General features: G+C 47.4%; 1 protein-coding gene across 3 annotated transcripts in view; it reads left to right on the plus strand.

The window, feature by feature from the left end:
• The first annotated feature begins 4524 nt into the window (after positions 1-4524).
• The window catches only part of HPRT1 (hypoxanthine phosphoribosyltransferase 1), a 58413-nt gene continuing 40950 nt past the window's right edge, over positions 4525-21987 (plus strand). The window contains exon 1 of one of the 3 annotated variants that reach the window (XM_040323726.1): positions 4525-4614. In XM_040323726.1, the coding sequence (XP_040179660.1) occupies positions 4540-4614 (75 nt within the window). In that variant the 5' untranslated portion in view covers positions 4525-4539. Of the gene's footprint in view, positions 4615-4637; positions 4801-4901; positions 4959-21987 lie in introns of those variants that run through there. The other 2 variants (XM_040323728.1, XM_040323727.1) reach the window with 2 other exon arrangements.

The raw sequence follows: 21987 nt of genomic DNA on the forward strand, positions 1-21987 counted from the left end.
AATTAGAATTTTACGTTTTACGAATTTATGCAAAATAACAAATTTCGATCACAACGAATGACCCAAATTTTTTTTTTTTTAACTAAAACAAATGCATTTTTTGGCAGTGCACATGTCTAGCCTATTGTGATGTGATCAGGGGCGGACTGACAACTCATGGGGCCCTCGGGCAATAGGAGATTATGGGGCCCCCAGGCAATAGGAGATTATGGGGCCACACAGTACTGTATACACACACACATACAGTATACATACACAGACACAAAATATACACACACAGTATACATACAGTATTTTCACAGTATACATACACACAGAATACACATACAGACACACAGTACACAAACACACACAGTACACATACAGACACACAGTATACATACACACACTGAGAAGGTACTGGAGAGGCGGGGCAGCTATAATCTTGGGTTTTTTAAACCAAAGGGATGTTGGTAAGGGACATTTCACGGAAAGATGTAAAAAAAAAACATATTTTTGCATATTGTCCCTGGTTTTACTGAGGCTGGCAACCCTGATGGGGCCCCCTAGTGGCATGGGGCCCTCGGGCAGTGCCCGAATGGTCAGTCCGCCCCTGGATGTGATCATTCTACAATAAATCTTTCAGATGAGACTTGAAGCTCTGTGGTGTGCTGGAAAAAAATATAAATTGGCCTGTGATGTTCCAGTCCCCATCACTTCTAAGCCTACTCCAGAAATATGTGCAATGAAAATATTGACATTATTATGTTCTGTATGGGTATCAGGACCAGAACAAGCCTATCTGATCTGGGAGTGCAGGAAATTAAAAACTTAGACCCCCTTCACACTGAAGCCGCTTTTCAGGTGTTTTAGCGCTAAAAAAAAGAGCCTGAAAAGCGCCCTCTCATGCCTCCATAGTGTAAAAGGCAGAGTGCTTTTACACTGGGGCGGTGCGCTTGCAGGACAGGAAAAAAAAGTCCTGCAAGCAGCATCTTTGTCGCGGTTTGGGAGCGGTGTATACAAAATGCCCTGGCCATTGAAATTAATAGGCTGCGCTACTGAAGTGCCCACAAAGCGATTGGGCAGCACCGCAACACGGGTGCCATGAACCCTTTGGCTGCTAGCAGGGGTTAAAAGCACCCCAAAAGTGGCCGAAAAGCATTGCTAAAACGGTAATGCTATCACGGTGCCAGTGTGAAAGGGGTCTAAGGGGGCATAATGTCAATAATGGAACTCGGTATACTGATGTACCACAAGTCACAACCCAGAAGTAACATCTGACAGGTGATGCAGGAGTGAACAGAGAACACTAGTATGTATCTCACTGTCATTAGATTAGGATGATTAAACAGAACCTGTGCCTCCTTATACCAGGTGTCCTCCTTGGAGACCCCCCTTACATCAGGGCTCCTAAAAGATCCCCCCCCTTTATATCAGGTGTCCTCATGAGAGTGCACCTTACATATCACTTCAACATCATATTACCCCCTTCCTTTTACTGCCTCAGTGACTCCTCCTATCAAATGCCTCATGAGAGTATCCCCTTCCATCAACTCCCTTATTAGAGTGCCCCCTTACATCAACTGTCTCTTTAGAGTCCCCCTTACACCAACTCCCTTATTAGACTGCCACCTTACATCAACTGTCTCATTAGAGTCCCCCTTGCATCAACTCCCTTCTTAGAGTGTCACCTTACATTAACTGTCTCATTAGAGTCCCTCTTACACCAACTCCTTTATTAGAGTGCCCCCTTACATCAACTGTCTCATTAGAGTCCCCCTTGCATCAACTCCCTTCTAAGAGTGCCACCTTACATCAACTGTCTCATTAGAGTCCCCCTTACAGCAACTGTCTCATTAGACTCCCCCTTACAGCAACTGTCTCATTAGAGTGCCCACTTGATCAACTGCCTCATCAGAGTGCCCCCCTCCATCAACTCCCTCATTAGAGTGCCTCTTACATCAACTGTCTCCTTAGACTCCCCCTTACAACTGTCTCATTAGAGTGCCCTCTTACAGCAACTGTCTCATTAGAGTCCCCCCTGCAGCAACTGTTTCATTGGAGTGCCCACTTACATCATCTGGCTCATTAGAGTCCCCCTTACATCAACTGTCTCATTAGAGTGCCCCTTACATCAACTGCCTCATTAGATTCCCCCTTACATCAAATGCGATTTAGCTGTCCAATCAGCGGATACGATTTTCTGAATGCTTTATTGTCTCGGCCCAACACGACCAACATCAACATGAGATAGGACAGGAAAGGTTGATGAAGTAAGAGAACCTTGCAGTATCAGGCTTGGATAAGAGATGAGCAATCCTGCTCGAAGTAGTAATAGATACAATTTGTCGCCACTCTAGCCAGAGTGGGTGAAGTGCCCCCGGACAGACTTCTGCCACGAGCCTGGCAGCCGAAGTGTCACTTTAATGTCGCTGGGAGGAACAGACCTCTGCCACAGGCCTGGCTCTAGTAGGGCCTCTGCCACAGGCCTAGAACTTGGATGAGCGGAATAGTTGAGCTTATCCTCCCAGTAAATTGTGCTTTGGGGTCACCGACTGACAGTACAGAGGTTATCTGTCAGTATTCGGTCACCCAGATCCCCGATGGTTCGTTCAAGCTTCTCAGACAACCTGCCTCTTGGTTCTCCTTGAGCCGATCCCCCACCGCACAGCACGCAGCTTGGGATCTCTTCAGTAGAGTTGGGAACCCAGTAAGTCACTGGGGCCCCTGGTAGCATCAGTTGCTCCAGGCCAGGAGGGCCCAGAGTCAGGAACTCTGCGTTGCGCGCAACCCCAGGTCAGGTAGGCCATAGTGGTGGGGCCCCCGATGTGCGCACACCCTAAAGGTGGGTGCCGCACCTGGAACCCGCGAACAACGGCTTTCGCCACAGAAATACTCCTCCCCAGCATGCCCCGCGAGGGAAAACTCCTCTAATTGGCTGCTAGGGAAAAGAGGCCTCTCTAGTGCCACCTGTCGCCCAGGGATGGTGTCTCATCCCTAGAACACAGTCTAGCACACAGAACAATCCAGATTTGGCGACAGCCAAATTTGACATAATTCATAATGAGAGCAAATTCTCTCTCTCATTCTCCCACTAACTTTAGCGTAGCGCCTTTACTGAAAGTAATGGGGCGCTACATATATAATGTATTGCTGGGATTTGTTGTTCCTCTATAGCTGCTGGTATTCTTCATTGCTCTGTATAATGTATTATTGCTGGGATTTGTTGTTCCTCTATAGCTGCTGGTTTTCTCCATTGCGCTGTATAATGTATTATTGCTGGGATTTGTAGTTCCTCTATAACTTGTCAGTGGTAATCTGCATTGCGCAGTATAATCATTATACAGCGTAATGGAGAATACCACCAGCTATAGAGGACTATAAATCTAGCAATAGTACATTATATACAACGCAATGCAGAATACCAGCAGTTACAGAGGACTACAAATCCCAGCAATAGTACATTATACAGCGCAATGCAGAATAACGCCATCTATGCTATCTTTCTCTGTAAAAGATAAATAAGTTAAACGATCACTTTAAGCATCATAACCATTAAATGTTAATAGAGCACAGATATAATGTATGGTGTGTGTGTGTGTGCGGGTCGGGGAGGGGGGAATATACCTTTGCCTTAGTTGGCAAAAATCCTTGCACCGGTGTAGCATGCAGATCTTTATCTCATGAAGATGGGTATCCCTGCCATCAACTGCGCATGTGCCGATTTCAGGCTATTGAAGTTGAGCGCAGAGCAATGGATTTCCAACAGTACACACCAGCGAACCCGGCATTCGGGACGACGTGGACTTAGGGGAAATTGGCCAGTCGGCCTCACGTCCTCGCTTCGCTCGGAAGGCTCGCTCGGCCTCCTGGCTCTTTTTTTAACATCCTCCAATCCACGGGGATGTTAAGGAAAGAGCCTGGATGCCGACTGAGGTTTCACTGGTGTGTACTGTCGGCAGTAGCTCTGCGCGCCATTTCAATTGCCTAAAATCGGCACATGCGCAGTTGATGGCAGGGATACCCATCTTCATGAGCTACAGATCTCCATGCTTCACCGGCCCTGATCAGTACAGTTGTCCGAAAATACAATACAAATACATTACAACACGTGACATCACTTCTGAATGTTTATTCTGTCGTGTGAGAATTTTCATCGCTTTAGTAAACTCTTCATTTTCGATATGAGATTATTGTGTGTACCAGGCATCAGATCACTGCACATATGATATGAAGCGATGTGTGGCCAGAGACATAGCATGTTCCTTCTGCAGTAAAGATCATGCCTGCAATTTTAGGATGTTTACACCTGCTCTGAAAAACGATCCCCATTTGGATCACTTATAAAAGGCTTGCCAGGAGGTGAATACGCCACATCTGCGTGCATTGCGCATGGAATAAGTCGCATTGGGTGACATGAGGGATAGTTATCACGTGGACACCCGTTGAGGGGGGTAAAACCACGACTCTTATAACGTGAAATGTAAGGGTAGATCCGCAGTAGGTGCCCCTGAGTGCCCGAGCTGTGTGTGATGTATGAAATCACCCCGAAGGCGGCCTATGACCGCTGTGCCATGTGAGGGAGAGGCCGCACACCATGGGGTGATGCTGTGCCTGCTGCTGACTCCCATAGAGGTGAATGGGCAGGGCTCCACCCCACATCCTCCTCAGCAGGCGGGCCCCGGGCAGGCCATGTGTGTGTGAGCTCCGGCCCACTGCTGTAGTGTACAGAGGACGCCGATCAGGTGCTGCAACTCTCCCTGTACAGCCGCTGACTTCCCCCACCCCGGATCAGCTGACATGGCGAGTCCCTGTGTGGTGGTGAGTACAGGCCGGACCCCCCCCACTGCCAACCTGGCACCGCCCTGAGCTCTCCCTCTCCTGGACGGGAAGGTGGCATAGTAAGGGGAGCCAGTACCCGGGGTGTGAGCGGCGTCATGACAACGGCCAGCAGAGCGGGAGACGGGTCCTGTCAGGGGGTATGGCGGGAGAATCCACAGTGTGGGGGGCATGGCAGGCGGGAGGAAGTCAGGAGGAAGCAGAACACGTACACGCAGCATGGGGGGGAGGAAGCCGGGGGACAGACATGAGGCTGGAGGACTGTGGAGGTGCATATAGTACATGTATGAGGAGGATACACATGAGGCTGAAGGACTGTGGGGGGGTGTATATAGTACATGTATGAGGAGGATACACATGAGGCTGGAGGACTGTGGGGGGGGGTGTATATAGTACATGTATGAGGAGGATACACATGAGGCTGGAGGACTGTGGGGGGTGTATATAGTACAGGTATGAGGAGGATACACATGAGGCTGGAGGACTGTGGAGATGTATATAGTACATGTATGAGGAGGATACACATGAGGCTGGAGGACTTTGGGGGGTGTATATAGTACATGTATGAGGAGGAGGATACACATGAGGCTGGAGGACTGTAGAGGTGTATATAGTACAGGTATGAGGAGGACAGACATGAGGCTGGAGGACTGTGGGGGTGTATATAGTACATGTATGAGGAGGATACACATGAGGCTGGAGGACTGTGGAGGTGCATATAGTACAGGTATGAGGAGAATACACATGAGGCTGGAGGACTGTGGCGGTGTATATTGTACAGGTATGAGGAGGAGGAGGACAGACATGAGGCTGGAGGACTGTGGAGGTGTATATAGTACAGGTATGAGGAGGATACACATGAGGCTGGAGGACTGTGGGGGGGTGTATATAGTACATGTATGAGGAGGATACACATGAGGCTGGAGGACTGTGGGGGGGGGTGTATATAGTACATGTATGAGGAGGATACACATGAGGCTGGAGGACTGTGGGGGGTGTATATAGTACAGGTATGAGGAGGATACACATGAGGCTGGAGGACTGTGGAGATGTATATAGTACATGTATGAGGAGGAAGTCACGAGGAAGCAGAACACGTACACGCAGCATGGGGGGGAGGAAGCCGGGGGACAGACATGAGGCTGGAGGACTGTGGAGGTGTATATAGTACATGTATGAGGAGGATACACATGAGGCTGAAGGACTGTGGGGGGGTGTATATAGTACATGTATGAGGAGGATACACATGAGGCTGGAGGACTGTGGGGGGGGGTGTATATAGTACATGTATGAGGAGGATACACATGAGGCTGGAGGACTGTGGGGGGTGTATATAGTACAGGTATGAGGAGGATACACATGAGGCTGGAGGACTGTGGAGATGTATATAGTACATGTATGAGGAGGATACACATGAGGCTGGAGGACTTTGGGGGGTGTATATAGTACATGTATGAGGAGGAGGATACACATGAGGCTGGAGGACTGTAGAGGTGTATATAGTACAGGTATGAGGAGGACAGACATGAGGCTGGAGGACTGTGGGGGTGTATATAGTACATGTATGAGGAGGATACACATGAGGCTGGAGGACTGTGGAGGTGCATATAGTACAGGTATGAGGAGGAGGACAGACATGAGGCTGGAGGACTGTGGGGGGTGTATATAGAACAGGTATGAGGAGGAGGACAGACATGAGGCTGGAGGACTGTAGAGATGTATATAGTACATGTATGAGGAGGATACACATGAGGCTGGAGGACTGTGGGGGGGTGTATATAGTACATGTATGAGGAGGATACACATGAGGCTGGAGGACTGTGGGGGGTGTATATAGTACATGTATGAGGAGGATACACATGAGGCTGGAGGACTGTGGGGGGTGTATATAGTACATGTATGAGGAGGAGGATACACATGAGGCTGGAGGACTGTGGGGGGTGTATATAGTACAGGTATGAGGAGGATACACATGAGGCTGGAGGACTGTGGAGATGTATATAGTACATGTATGAGGAGGATACACATGAGGCTGGAGGACTTTGGGGGGTGTATATAGTACATGTATGAGGAGGAGGATACACATGAGGCTGGAGGACTGTAGAGGTGTATATAGTACAGGTATGAGGAGGACAGACATGAGGCTGGAGGACTGTGGGGGTGTATATAGTACATGTATGAGGAGGATACACATGAGGCTGGAGGACTGTGGAGGTGCATATAGTACAGGTATGAGGAGGATACACATGAGGCTGGAGGACTGTGGAGGTGCATATAGTACAGGTATGAGGAGGAGGACAGACATGAGGCTGGAGGACTGTGGGGGGTGTATATAGAACAGGTATGAGGAGGAGGACAGACATGAGGCTGGAGGACTGTAGAGATGTATATAGTACATGTATGAGGAGGATACACATGAGGCTGGAGGACTGTGGCGGTGTATATTGTACAGGTATGAGGAGGAGGAGGACAGACATGAGGCTGGAGGACTGTGGAGGTGTATATAGTACAGGTATGAGGAGGATACACATGAGGCTGGAGGACTGTGGGGGGTGTATATAGTACATGTATGAGGCTGGAGGACTGTGGGGGGTGTATATAGTACATGTATGAGGAGGATACACATGAGGCTGGAGGACTGTGGGGGCGTATATAGTACAGGTATGAGGAGGAGGACAGACATAAGGGCTGGAGGACTGTGGAGGTGTATATAGTACAGGGATCTGGAGGACTTTTGGGGGGGGGGGGTGTATATAGTAGTGGTATGAGGAGGAGAACTGTGGAGATGTATATTGTACAGGTATGAGGAGGAGGACAGACATGAGGCTGGAGGACTGTGGAGGTGTATATAGTATAGGTATGGTCAGAGACTGCGGGCATGACACAGGAGATTGTCCACGGCCCCCACACCCCACCCCCATCTGCTCTGCCAGCCGCCAAAGTTTGTTATGAACTGTAAGTGACAGGTGAGAGCCCATTGCAGCTTTCATTCATACTAGGGCTGGCAGTACACTGGTAGATTTTGGCATGAGCATTCCCATAACAATTCTTTATACATTTGTTTAGCTTTCAAATGTGCTTCAAAATGTAATTTGTATTTAACATTAAGGTGGTGTTCCGCCCACCGCTGCAAGAATTAAAAGCCAGCAGCTACACATATTAAAAGCTGCTGTCTTTTAATAATAGGGCATTTGCTTGTCCTGGAGTCCAGCGATGTCGGCACCGCAGCTGATGTTGCCATTTTGGATAAGAGAACCTGGCAGTGTAGCCTTATGGCTTCACCCAAAGTACCCTACTGCACATGCGCGAGGCACCGCTCCTCTCTCTTTCTGGCCCGGCGGCAGGGGAAGGAGGAGGGAGCCGAGCGGTGACATCAACAGTTGTCGCTCTCGGAAGTGAAAACAGGATACCTGTCAAAGATCGGTGTTGATGTTGATGTTCAGTGTTGATCGCATCGTAGCCTGCAGAGCATTGCACCCATGAACAATGGTTGCAAGGTACAATGCCCCAGGCATTGCGAGTTTTTAAAAATGGAAGAAATGAACCGCTTGCCGATCATATAACTTCTATATATACAGTAGCAGAGCGGCTCTCCTGTGCTGGATCATCTAGTACGTGATCCGTGTGCTTGCCGACCCGGCTGTGATGTGTGTCATTACAGCACATGCTGATCACCGGGTCCCTGCCAATGATTGTCCACCAAGACATGGTGATCGGCACTGAACACAGCTCTGTCATTGTAAACAATACAGAGCTGTGTTCACGAACAGGGGATAAAAACAATAAGATCCACATTACACAGTTAGGCGCACCGTTATCTAGTGCCCTTTTTACAGAGCGAGTACACTTTATTTGCGCTACTCACTTTATTAATGTCCCTGGTGATGTCAGTGACAGTCAGTTCCCTTCAGCGTCAGATAGTGCAGCGGGCAATCTGACACTATAGCGGTTCCATTATAAGTCACTGATCCCCGCAGTTCGTAGTATAAAAAAATTAAATAAAAATGACAGTAATATATCCCATAGTTTGTAGACGCTTTAGCTTTCATCCAAACCAATCAATACGCACTTATTGGGATTTTTTTCTTACCAAAGACATGTAGCAGAATACAATTTGGCTAAAATTTATTAAGATTTTTTTTTTTTTTATTATTATTATTATTATTGGATATGATTTTATAACGAAAATAAAACTCCTATATATATTTTTTCATTTATTTTGCAAGAAATAAACTCAGTGGTGATCAAATGTCACCAAAATAAAGCTCTATTTGTGTTAAAAAAAAATTAAATACATTTTCATTTGGGTATAGCATTATCATCAAAATTGTAATATACTGCGCTATCTGTAACATATAAAAGGTGTGAGATATAATCTGAATATTATATCAACGTGAAAAATGCTGCAACTTCATGTGAGATGCACACAAGTATAGCATTGCAAGAACAGCGCAATCGCCAGTTAAAGTAAGGCCCGTTTCAGACTGGGGCGGGAGCCTCGGTGGCGGTATAACGCCGCTAAAAATAGCGGCGTTGTACTGCGGGAATCGGCCGCTAGCGGTGCGGTATTAACCCCCGCTAGCGGCCGTTAATGGGGTCTATAGAGGCGTATTGCGGGCGGTATTGCTGCGGTTTCCCATTGTTATCAATGTGAAGGAGTGGTATACATGCCGCTCCTCTCACCGCTCCAAAGATGCTGCTGACAGGAGATTTTTTTTTCTCCCGCCAGCGCATCGCCTCAGTGTGAAAGCCCTCGGCCTTTCACATTGAGTAGGCAGTGAAGAAGTTTTTCAGGCGGTAAAGCAGCGCTATTTTTAGCACTGTACCGCCTGAAAAACTCCTCAGTGTGAAAGGGGTCTTGCAGCATGCCGAATAGAAAAAAATGGCCTGGTCATCAAGCTGGTAATTGGTAAATCCTCCCGGAGGACAGGTGTTTATAAAAAAAATAGCTTTTGTTCCTTTTTTTTTTTTTTTATAACCATACTGTCACCAGTGCAGTACAGTGTCGTCATATAACTGGTGTGCAGATGATTTAAAAAATTTGCACACTGTAATTGCTTATAACGGTAACAATCAACAAGCAATCTTTTCATCTACTGTTTACCATTGTGAAGCTGTAATTGGCCACAGCTATCACATGGTACATATGCACTGTGATGAGTTCAGTCTGTACCATGTGATCACTGTCACCAATCACAGAGAACAACTCAATAATACACAATGGCTTATTAAATTAGGAAGCCAATTGTTGAGTACAATTGCCTTATGATCTGCTGTGACTGGCAGCAGCCTGGTACAGTTATTTGTCATCCACTCTGTCCAGTGGGCACAGCAGATGTCAAATTGTGCTGCAGTGCGGCACAATCCTGGGACGACATCCTACTGTGTGACGTCCATACGGGCAGGAAGCTGTTAAGTAAACATAGGCTTCCATTTTTTTTTTTTTTACACTAACCTTAAAAACAGAGTATGTAGCATTACATACACTGTTAAATTGGGGACATTTTCGCTCACTGTCACAAAGATAGGAAGAAATCTCTGCACAGCAGGGACACATAACAATACAAACTTGAGTTGATCCTACCTTTATTCACCTTACCCTCTCAAAAAAAAAACACTGCACTGCAAAGTATTTTTGAATCGGGGGGGGGGGGGGAAATGGCCTTGATGTACTAAAAGCTTATTAGGGTATGCAAACTTGCACTGCATATTATCTATTATCTTTTCTTTCCATTGCAATGAGGTAAAGCAAACAGGAATGATGGTTAGTTACATTTAGTGACCTCTAGGGTTGTCCAGATACCGATACTCGGTATCGGTCCCGATACCGATACTGGTATTTGCGGGAGTACTCGTACTCGCGCAAATACCCCCGATACCTAAATAGAATACTTCCCCCCCCCCCTTTCCCCCCCCGCCGCCGCATCGCGCCGCCGCATCGAGGGACATGGCTAGAGGGACATTGCTGCATATGTGAGGGACATGGCTAGAGGGACATTGCTGCATATGTGAGGGACATGGCTAGAGGGACATTGCTGCATATGTGAGGGACATGGCTAGAGGGACATGGCTGCATATGTGAGGGACATGGCTGCATATGGGGGGGACATGGCTGCATTTGGGGACACATTTAAAAAAAGTATCGGTATTCAGTATCGGCGACTACTTGAAAAAAAAGTATCGGTACTTGTACTCGGTCCTAAAAAAGTGGTATCGGGACAACCCTAGTGACCTCAAAAGCTGCTAATGTTAAACCAATATTGTAATTTCTCTTTAGACTAGAGTTTGATCGGCTCTCTATCGTAGCAGAAAACTGTGCAGGATGGCAAGTAGAGCAATACTGTTCAGAGTTCAACCACGTGCAAAGCCCTGCTAGTGGAAAGTTCAGCTCATGTTTCAGCCTTGTGTGTGTGTGTGTGTGTGTGTGTGTATATATATATATATATATATATATATATATATATATACACATACATGCATGCATGCATGCATGCATGCATGCATACATACATAAAAACACACATGGGTGGAGGGTTTCCGTCTATAAGTGTGCTCCTTCCTCTTTTGCAGCCATACGTTAGGTACTTATAATCACCACAGTTTTGTATGCAGCTTTGCAAGCTGGACGTTGTTTTACAGCTACTCGCTTGTGTGCATCTTCCTGCAGCTTATAAGCTAAATTCGTATCTCTGTTTTGCACCCATATTATGTGCAATACCCCAAATCCCTAGGGAAGTTTAGCTGGAAAAAACAGGTGGCAGAGCTGTTGTTTTACAACTCTAACATTACAGACTGTATACATGCCGAGGCAACAATGCTTTACTTGATAGCCACAGCATTATTAACTCTGGTCGCAGATCGTGACCGGCAGCACCACCTGTCATACTTTCCCATTGAGGTCTACCTAAAGCCAAACACTCCAGTTGCAGTGCATCCCTGCAATGTAAAATTTCCTTTTAGTAATACAAAAAAAAAAAAATATTAGCTAATGGTTTATGGATAACAATATTGAAACCCCCCCAAAAAAGCAAAGAAAATTGAGATTTGTTCTCTTTCTGCCTAAATTCACAAATAAGTTTTATAATGACGGTTCATGATCCCCAAATGTGACGCAAATTACTAATGATCAGTGGTTTCTATTAGAGGTGCGCATCGTCTGTGGTCTCACGTTTCGATTCCGCAATGCATCACGATTACTGCCCATGGTTTTCATCCAAAAAATGTAAGCAGTCAGAAGAACTTGTTTATTAACTTATTTTATCTGTTCTTTAAAAAAAAAAAAAAACACTCATGTAGCAAAGTCTAAACACAGCAGATAATTTAAAGCAGAGTGTCGGGCTCCCCCAAAATACTAGATGAGATGGTCAGAAGATTGCAGACATACTACAAGAGAGGGTCGAAGATTGCAGATATAGTGAGGGAGAAAAGTATTTTATCCCCTGCTGATTTTGTACGTTTGCCCACTGAAATGATCAGTCTATAATTTTAATGGTAGGTTTATTTTAACAGTGAGAGACAGAATAACAAAAAAATCCAGAAAAATGCATTTAAAAAAAGGTATAAATTGATTTTACATTTTAATGAGTGAAATAAGTATTTGATCCCTTATCGGCAAGATTTCTGGCTCCCAGGTGTCTTCTATACAGGTAACGAGCTGAGATTAGGAGCACTCTCTGAGGCTGGGTTCACACTTGTCCGACAAACGCTCCTACATTGGGAGCTCATGTCGCATGACGTGTGAAAATCAATGTTTCCCTATGAGAGCCGTCTTAACTGGTCCTACACAAGTCGGTCCGACTTTGAAAATGCTCCCTGTACTACTTTTGGTCCTACATTGATCCTACTTCAGCCCATTGAATATTATTGAAGTCGGACCAAAGTAGTATCCTGTTCATGAAAGTAGGATGGATGTAGGATCAATGTAGGATAAATGTAGGACCAATGTAGCAGAGCAAAGTAGGATGAAAGTAGTGTAGTAGTGTGAACCCAGCCTGAAAGGGAGTGTTTCTAATCTCAGCTTGTTACCTGTATAAAATACACCTGTCCACAGAAGAAATCAACCAGATTCCAATCTCTCCACCATGGCCAAGACCAAAGAACTGTCCATGTATGTCGGGGACAAGATTGTACACCTATACAAGACTTTAATGGGCTACAAGACCATCGCCAAGCAGCTTGGTGGGAGGGTGACAACAGTTGGTGCTATTTCTCTTTCGTTCATAGACGGACACAGCCTTCATTGACCTTAGGGTTATGCTTCTTCCTACCAGGAGATTTAGGCAGAATTCTACAGCACTTAAGGTGTTAAAAACTTTCCTTCATGCTGCTCCTCCCAGGGGGCGTGGCTCCCCCAGGCATAACCCACACCCTGCTTTAGCAGCCTCAGTTTGTTTTCTGCCTAACGACAGGAGGTCAAGGCTATCTCTGGAGTTCCTGGACTCTGGAGTTTTTTTCTGGCGATTTTTCTCGCTTTTTTTATTATTTTGTTCCTGCATTTTTGAATCCTGCGATTCTTCTATCAACAGCCGACTGGGTGACAGGCTGGGTCCTCGACTCTTGTAGTCCCCCCATGTTCGGCCTTCGAGCGTGTGCCGGCCCTCAGCTCAGCTTTGGGACGTCCACGACAGGCCCCATTGCTCCAGGGGCGGCCGGGGAACTTTGGTTCTAGGGCACACATATGACCGGTCTCTATGGCTTTGTCACAGTGTGTCTGGCCGACAGCCATGCCGTTTACGGACGTTGGTTCTGTCTGGGATACCTCCAGCCGGGTAGTCGCAGGACAGGTAAGTAGTGGCCCCTTACTCAGGTAAGTGGTCTGGCTGGTGGTTTCCCTGGGGAGGTCGACTGAGGGTCCGCCCTGCTTTCCTCTCTCCCCTTCCTCTCCCTCCTTCCCCTGACTGGGTAGTGGCTGTGAAGGGGGGCCTCCTGGGTTTTCTTTGTTACCACCGGGGCCCGTGTGTTGTTAGGGGGACTGTGTTGTTACTCTGGGGGGTGCTGCTGTGTGCTGCTGTGTTCTATGAGGTAATTTTTACCTCAGACAGCGGCCGTCTTGGAAATCTCCTTGGTAACGCTGTGATTCTTTTCTGAGGTAACAGACAAAGCAGTCAGGGCTGCTGTGTTCTATGAGGTAATTTTTACCTCAGACAGCGGCCGTCTTGGAAATCTCCTTGGTAACGCTGTGATTCTTTTCTGAGGTAACAGACAAAGCAGTCAGTGCTGCTGTGTTCTATGAGGTAATTTTTACCTCAGACAGCGACCGTCTTGGAAATCTCCTTGGTAACGCTGTGATTCTTTTCTGAGGTAACAGACAAAGCAGTCAGTGCTGCTGTGTTCTATGAGGTAATTTTTACCTCAGACAGCGGCCGTCTTGGAAATCTCCTTGGTAACGATGTGATTCTTCCCTGAGATGACTCGGCACAGCCTCTGGTCAGTTTTAGTGCTGTTACAGTTTTAGTGCTGTGAATCTTCCATGAGGTGAATACACATCACAGTCAGCACATCAGAGCACACCTGAGGTTTTTCAGCTCCCTCTGCAGCTGGGTGGGGTGGTGAATACCGGGGGCCCCCCATGCTCTGCAATAGCAGCAAGGAGGTGACCAGTGGGGTTTTTTTGTCCTGCCTTGCAGGGTGGGTGACTCAGCGCTGACACTATGGAACTCAAGCTATGCCTGAGTTAACCCTTACCGCCCCTCCCCCTGCCACATCTGTTATGTTGGCTGTCCTGGGTTTCTTGCCAGGTTTGAAGCAGCTAGTGCCCGGATGGGGGGTAAAAAAGCGCCCCCTCCCTGAAGCCTGCTTCTGGGGATGACACAGAATCGCTGTTTTTTTCTGGTTCTGTTATGTCAGAGGCTGCGGGTTTTAACCCTTATGGATAGTGAGGATGACTCTGCTGCAGTCAGTTGCTGGCAAGAATTTGTTGGAGCTCTTGTTTCTGCGGTGCGTGAGGCTCTAAAAATTGAGGATGTGGCGGAGACACCTCCGTGTCAGTACCAGCAGACTACCACGCATCGCTGAAGTGTTTCCTTGTGTTCCTTATTTGGACTATATGTTATACAAGGAATGGGATGCACCGCAAAAAGTTTGTCAAAAAACTTTGCAACCCGTTACCCCCTTGAGGGGGGCTTTAAAAAAAAAAAAAAAAAAAGTAGGTCTCTCCTCCGCCAGTGGACCCCCCTGTGTCCAGACTGCGCAAGGCCACCACATTGCCTGTGGAAGGGGCTCCTGCATTTCAGGATCCCGCTGATAGGAGAGTGGAGGCCGTGGCCCGCTCCCTATTCACGGTGGTGGGTTCGGCGGTGAGGCCGGCTCTGGCCGGGGCCCTGGCAGGCCCCGACTAAAAGGGCGAAGCTCCTGCTGCAGGAGCTGGAAGAAGGACCTCTAAGGTGGCCTTGGTGATCACCGTTAAGGGTGAACGGTCCTTTTGGGTCTTCCCTGACTGGCATCATTGAGGATGCCACAGGTGTTAAGCGCATGCTGTTCCCACGGTTTGGGAAGGGCTAGGGACCTCGCCCTGTGCAAGGACCCTCCTTGCCTACCTCCGAGCGTTTTTTCGCTCGCCCTGTGCGGTGGGGGTAGGTCTACATGGTGCTTGAATCCCCGCTGCGGGGTAGCAGCGCACCGGATACCGCATGCCTAACAAGTCTGCGGACATACCTGCTTCCGCCTGAAGGTCTGCTCCCGCCCGTGTCTCGGGTGGGAGACTGGCTTCGCATTGCGAAGTGTTTTCCTTGGGGTACAAGATTGAGTTTCTCTCTTGTCTGCCAAACAGGTTTTTTCCCTCCGGCTTCTGGCCTCCTCCGGTTCGCCGGTTGACTCCGTCAGGGGCTGTCCAGGATCTTCTGGTCAGGGGAGTGATTGTGCCAGTTCCCTCGTTGGAACGGTCTCGGGGTTTTACTCCATTCTGTTTGTGTCCCCATGGAGGATGGGGCCCGGTCGATCCTGGGCCTCAAGTCCCTCGTTTTGTTTTTGTCAGGTTTTTCTGGCATCCTTGGATGTCATGAACGTGTACCTGCATATCCTCAAACCACCAGAGATTCTGTGCTTTGCGGTCGGGGGGGACCATTTTCAATGGTGTCCTTCCCATTCGGCGGGTTTTCGCCAAGGTGCTCGTACCGATACTGGCCCAGCTGTGACAGCGGGGGTTTGTTATCATGGGATGTCTGGACGACATTCTCCTACGAGCTTCTTCGAGCTCTGCATTGGTGGAGCCGTGTCTATCACGTGTCAGGCTCTCCGAGTGTTCGGCTGGTTTCTGGATTGTCCTGAAATCAGGGTTGATTCCGTCTCAGGGATACCTGAGACTGGTCCTGGATTCCTCCGGGGCGGGAGTGTTTTTCTCCTAGCGGAAAAACTTCAGACTCTGCTATCTGCTGTGCAGCAGTTGCCGACCCAGAAGCGGTCATCTCTGCGATTCTGCAGGAAGGTTCTGGGTCAGTTGGTAGCCTCTTTCGAGGCGGTTCCGTATGCCCAATTCCACGCCAGGGTACTACGGAGGGAACTGCGGTCACGATGGGACTAGCTTCCGTCATCTCTGGATTACCAGATTCAGTTGAGTCATCTGATCATGTCTCCCCTGGTATGGTGGCTGGCGTTTCCGGTGCTTCGGGCCGGAAAGTCATTTTTCTGCAGGCCACTGGACAGTGGTCACGACGGATGCCAGCCTCTCCGGTTGGGGAGGGGCGCTTGGGGCACCCAGTCAGCCCAGGGGCACTGGACTCAGGTGGAGTCCTGCCTACTGATCAACGTTCTGGAGCTCCGAGCAATCAAGCTTTGCCTTACCAGGTGGTCCCTGGATCTACAGGGCCGACCGGTCAGGATCCTGTCCGATAACACCACGTCCGTGGCGTAGGTTGATCATCAGGGAGGCACACGGAGTTCTGTTGCAGCGACGGGGGTCGCGCGCATCCTTTCGGTGGGCCGAAGGGTCCGTTCCGGCTCTATCGGCCGGGTACATTCCGGGAATACGGAATTGGCTAGCCGACTACCTAAGTCGCACTGCACTGGGCCAAGGAGAGTGGTCTCTCCACCCGCAGGTGTTTCGGGGTCTGTGCCGAAAGTGGGGCACTCCGGACGTGGACCTTCTAGCGTCCCGTCTCTATATCGGTAGGTGCCACGGTTCGTGGCCAGGTTTAAGGACCCGTGGGCGGACGCGTCAGGCGCGTTGGTGGCTCCTTGGGGTCGCTGTCGCCTACTTTACACCTTCCCTCCTCGGAAGCTTCTTCCTCGCCTGCTGCGCAGAGTAGAAGCTGTAGGGATTCTATCGGTCCTGATTGCCCCAGATTGGCCGCGTCGCTTCTGGTACGCGGACCAGGTGCGTCTGCTGGCAGACGCCCCCTAGCGTCTTCCCCTGGGAATTGATTTTCTGTTACAGGGTCCAATCTTCCACCCTGTTTCACAGCCACCGGCCTTAGCGGCGTGGCTGTTGAGAGCCAGGGGCTTAAGGACCGAGGCCTATTGGGCTCGGTGGTCTCTACCGTGCTGCCTGCACGGAGGTCTACCTCACGTAGGTTTTTTCCTCATTCATGGAAGGCCTACTTCTCTGTGTGTGGGGAGATGAACTGGCACTCTCGTACATGCGTTGTGTACAGGATTCTGCTGTCTTTGCAGCAGGGAGTGGTTCAGGCTCTCGCCTTACGTACGGTTAGGAGCCAGATTTCTGCTCTGGCTGTTTTTTACTTGCAGCGACCCTTGGCATAGCACTCCTGGGTGCGTGCGTTGGGTCAGGGGGTCTGGCAGGTGGCCCCTCCGGTGCGCCCTCCATTACCCCCATGGGACTTGAATTTAGTCCTTTCAGTGCTTCGGGATGCTCCCTTTGAGGACATTCGGGAGGTTTTTTGTTTTATTGTCACAAAAGGTGATTTTATTTCTGGTAGCAATTACCTCGATCAGACGGGTGTCTGTCTGTTCTGGTGGCCTTGTCTTGCAAGGCTCCCTGCTTGGTCATCCGTAAGGACGAGGTGGTGCTGCGGCCGCAGCCGTTTTTCTCCCTAAGGTCGTTTCGGCTTTTCACTTGGATGTGGACATTGTTCTTCCATCCTTGTGTCCTCAGCCGAAGAACCCGAAGGAGGCCACTTTACATTCTTTGGATGTGGTTCGGGCCCTTCGAGTTTACTTGTCGGCGACAGCTCCGTTCCGGATGTCGGACTCGCTGTTCGTGTCTGTGTCCGGTCCCAGTAAGGGCCTGGCAGTTTCGTCGGCCACCATTTCCAGGTGGATCCGACGGATTGTGCTTCAGGCCTACGCCCTGAAGGGGCGGGCACCTCCCTTTCGGGTCACGGCGCATTCGACCAGGGCGATCGGGGCCTCTTGGGCTTCCGACACCAAGCCTCTGTGTTACTGGTGTGTAAGGCTGCGACCTGGTCGTCGGTCCACGCTTTTTCAAAGTTTTATATGGTGGATGTGAGTGCATCTTCGGATGCCTCCATTGGCCGCAGGGTGTTACAGGCGGCAGTTTAAGGTTGGAGTTCCTCCATTGAGTAACTCCGGTTTTTGTTTGGGGTGTAACCTGTTTTTGCTGTGTTATTTTTCCCACCCCTCGAATTTTTTTGACACTGCTTGGGGACGTCCCTAAGGTCAATGAAGGCTGTGTCCGTCTATGAACGAAAGAGAAAAAAGGATTTTTGTACTCACCGTAAAATCCATTTCTCTGAGTTCATAGACGGACACAGCACCCACCCCTCCTTTGTTTGTACTGCTTGTTACGAACTGAGGCTGCTAAAGCAGGGTGTGGGTTATGCCTGGGGGAGCCACGCCCCCTGGGAGGAGCAGCATGAAGGAAAGTTTTTTAACACCTTAAGTGCTGTAGAATTCTGCCTAAATCTCCTGGTAGGAAGAAGCATAACCCTAAGGTCAATGAAGGCTGTGTCCGTCTATGAACTCAGAGAAATGGATTTTACGGTGAGTACAAAAATCCTTTTTTTTCGACAATAGAAGAAATGCAAAATAACTGTCAATTTTCCTTGCTGGGGCTCCATGCAAGATCTCACCTTGTGGTGTTTCAATGATAATGAGAATGGTGAGGAATCAGCCCAAAACTACACAGAATCTTGTCAATGATCTCAAGGCTGGTGGGACCATAGTCGCCAAGAAAACAATTGGTAACACACTACGCCGTGAAGGACTGAAATCCTGCAGTGCCCGCAAGGTCCACCTTGTATGAATGGCAGGAACGACGATCAGTGACGTCACACGTCCAGCCACGCCCCCCCTACAGTAAGAATCACAAACTAGGACACACTTAACCCCTTTAGCATCCCCTAGTGGTTAACTCCTTCACTGCCATTGTCATTTTTATAGCACTTTTCGCTGTGAAAATGACAATGGTCCCAGAAATGTGTCAAAAGTGTCCGATGTGTCCGCTATAATGTCGCAGTCACGAAAAAAACCGATGATCGCCGCCATAAAAAAATATTAATAAAAATGCCATAAAACTATCCCCTATTTGGTTTGCGCAAAATTTATAGCGTTTACAAATCGATAAATGTGTATTACGATTTTTTTTTTTTTACAAAAAATACATAAAATAATACACATCGGCCTAAACTGAGGAAACAAAATGCCTTAGTCAAGGGTAGAAGGGAAACCTCATCTTTCAGCATGACAGCGACCCAAAGCATACATCAAAATCAACAAAGGAATGGCTTCGCTAGAAGATTAAAGTTTTGGAATGGCCCAGCCAGAGCCAAGACCTGAATCTGATTGAAAATCTGTGGGGTGATCCTGAAGAGGGCTGTGCACAGGGGATGTCCCCGCAATCTGACAGATTTGGAATGTTTTTGCAAAAAAAGAGCAGGCAAATATTGCCAAGTCAAGATTTGCCATGCTGATAGACTGATACCCAAAAAGACTGAGTGCTGTAATAAAATGAAAAGATGCTTCAACAAAGTATTAGTTTAAGGGTGTGCGACGTGGCTCCCAAACAAAATTGGCGTCCTTTCTTTCCCACAAATAGAGCTTTCTTTTGGTGGTATTTGATCACCTCTGCGTTTATTTTTTGCGCTATAAACAAAAATAGAGCGACAATTTTGAAAAAAATGCAATATTTTTTACTTTTTGCTATAATAAATATTCCCCAAAAACGTATATAATTTTTTTTTTCCCTCAGTTTAGGCCGATACGTATTCTACCTATTTTTGGTAAAAAAAATCGCAATAAGCGTTTATCGATTGGTTTGCGCATAATTTATAGCGTTTACAAAATAGGGGATAGTTTTATTATTATTTTTATTTATTTTTATTTTTTTTACTACTAATGGCGGCGATCGGCGATTTTTTTTTTTTTTTTTTTTTTTTTTTATGACTGCGACATTATGGTGGACACTTGAGACAATTTTGACACATTTTTGGGACCATTGTCATTTTCACAGCAAAAAATGCATTTAAATTGTATTGTTTATTGTGAAAATGACAGTTGCAGTTTGGGAGTTAACCACAGAGGGCGCTGTAGGAGTTAGGGTTCACCTAGTGTGTGTTTACAACTGTAGGGGGGTGTGGCTGTAGGTCTGACGTCATCGATCGAGTCTCCCTATAAAAGGGATCACTCGATCGATGCGCACGACTCTCCCCGTTCTTCAGCTCCAGGGAAAGGGGGCGGCTAGAAACTAATAGCCGCGCCCTCGTCTTGGATCGCTCCCCGCGGGTTACCGACCGCCGCATGTACCGGGGGGGGGGGTCCGATCGAACCCGCGGAAAGGCGGGGACGTACATGTACGTGCCATTCTGTGGACGTATATGTACATGCGGCGGGCGTTAACTGGTTAAGCTGCAAAAAAAACAGGACCAGTGCGTTCTGAAGCTCCAGCTTTAGAGCTGTAAAAACGCCAGATGTTAAACGCGCAAAAACGCTCAAAAAAACGTGCAAAAACGCTACCGCGCCGTTTTTGAGCTCCAGCTACAAGCGTTTTTAAGCTGTAAAAATGGTGGCTGTAAAAACGTCCATGGAAATGTAGCCAAAAAACAAATGCTACATCCAATGATTGTTTCACTTTGTCAAGCCACTATATATATATATATATATAAATTAGTGGCAGGGGTTGACAAATTTGCTTGTAATCTAGGAGCCAGCTAAAAAAGTTAGGAGCCAGAAAACGCGCCCCGTCGCGACGAGCTTGCGCGCAGAAGCGAACACATACGTGAGCAGCGACCGCACATGTAAACGGTGTTCAAACCACACATGTAAGGTATCACCGCGATTGGTAGAGCGAGAGCAATAATTCTAGCCCTAGACCTCCTCTGTAACTCAAAACATGCAACCTGTAGAGTTTTTTAAACGTCGCCTATGAAGATTTTAAAGGGTAAATGTTTGACGCCATTCCACGAGCGGACGTAATTTTGAAGCGTGACATGTTGGGTATCAATTTACTCGGCGTAACATTATCTTTCATAATATTAAAAAAAAAGGGGATAATTTTACTGTTGTCTTATTTTTTAATTAAAAAAAGTGTAATTTTTTCCCCAAAAAAGTGCGCTTGCAAGACCGCTGCGCAAATACGGCATGACAGAAAGTATTGCAACGATCGAAATTTTATTATCTAGGGTGTTAGGATAAAAAATATATATAATGTTTGGGGGTTCTAATTAGAGGGAAGAAGATGGCAGTGAAAATAGTGAAAAATTACATTAGAATTGCTGTTTAACTTGTAATGCTTAACTTGTAATACCAACAGCCACCACCAGATGGCGCCAGCTTACACATCTGGTGGTAATAACTTGTAATACCAACGGCTCACCACCAGATGGTGCCAGCTCACAAAAAAAAAAAAAAAATTTTTTTTTTTTTGCCCCCCCTTCCAAGCCAAGTCGCCAGGACCCTATTTCTAGTCGCCATGGCGACCTGGCGCCCGGGATTTGTCGACCCCTGTGTATATATATATATATATATATATATATATATATATATATATGTATATATATATATATATATATATATATATATATATATATATATATATATATATAATTTAGTGGAGTAAGTCCATAGAAGCTATTCTACCACCCTATATTTGCTAGACATACCAGCTCTGTTTAACCTTTTACTCCAGTTTTTTTTTTTTTGTTTTTACACATAAGCCCAATTTATTGCTAATTATTAATATATTTTTTTTATATAAGATGGTGACCAGCATGGTCATTATTTAATATAATGCCTTCTCTGTATTCCTTTGAATTTGTT

Source organism: Rana temporaria, chromosome 9 (assembly GCF_905171775.1).
Source record: "Rana temporaria chromosome 9, aRanTem1.1, whole genome shotgun sequence".
Classification (NCBI taxonomy): Eukaryota; Metazoa; Chordata; class Amphibia; order Anura; family Ranidae; genus Rana; species Rana temporaria.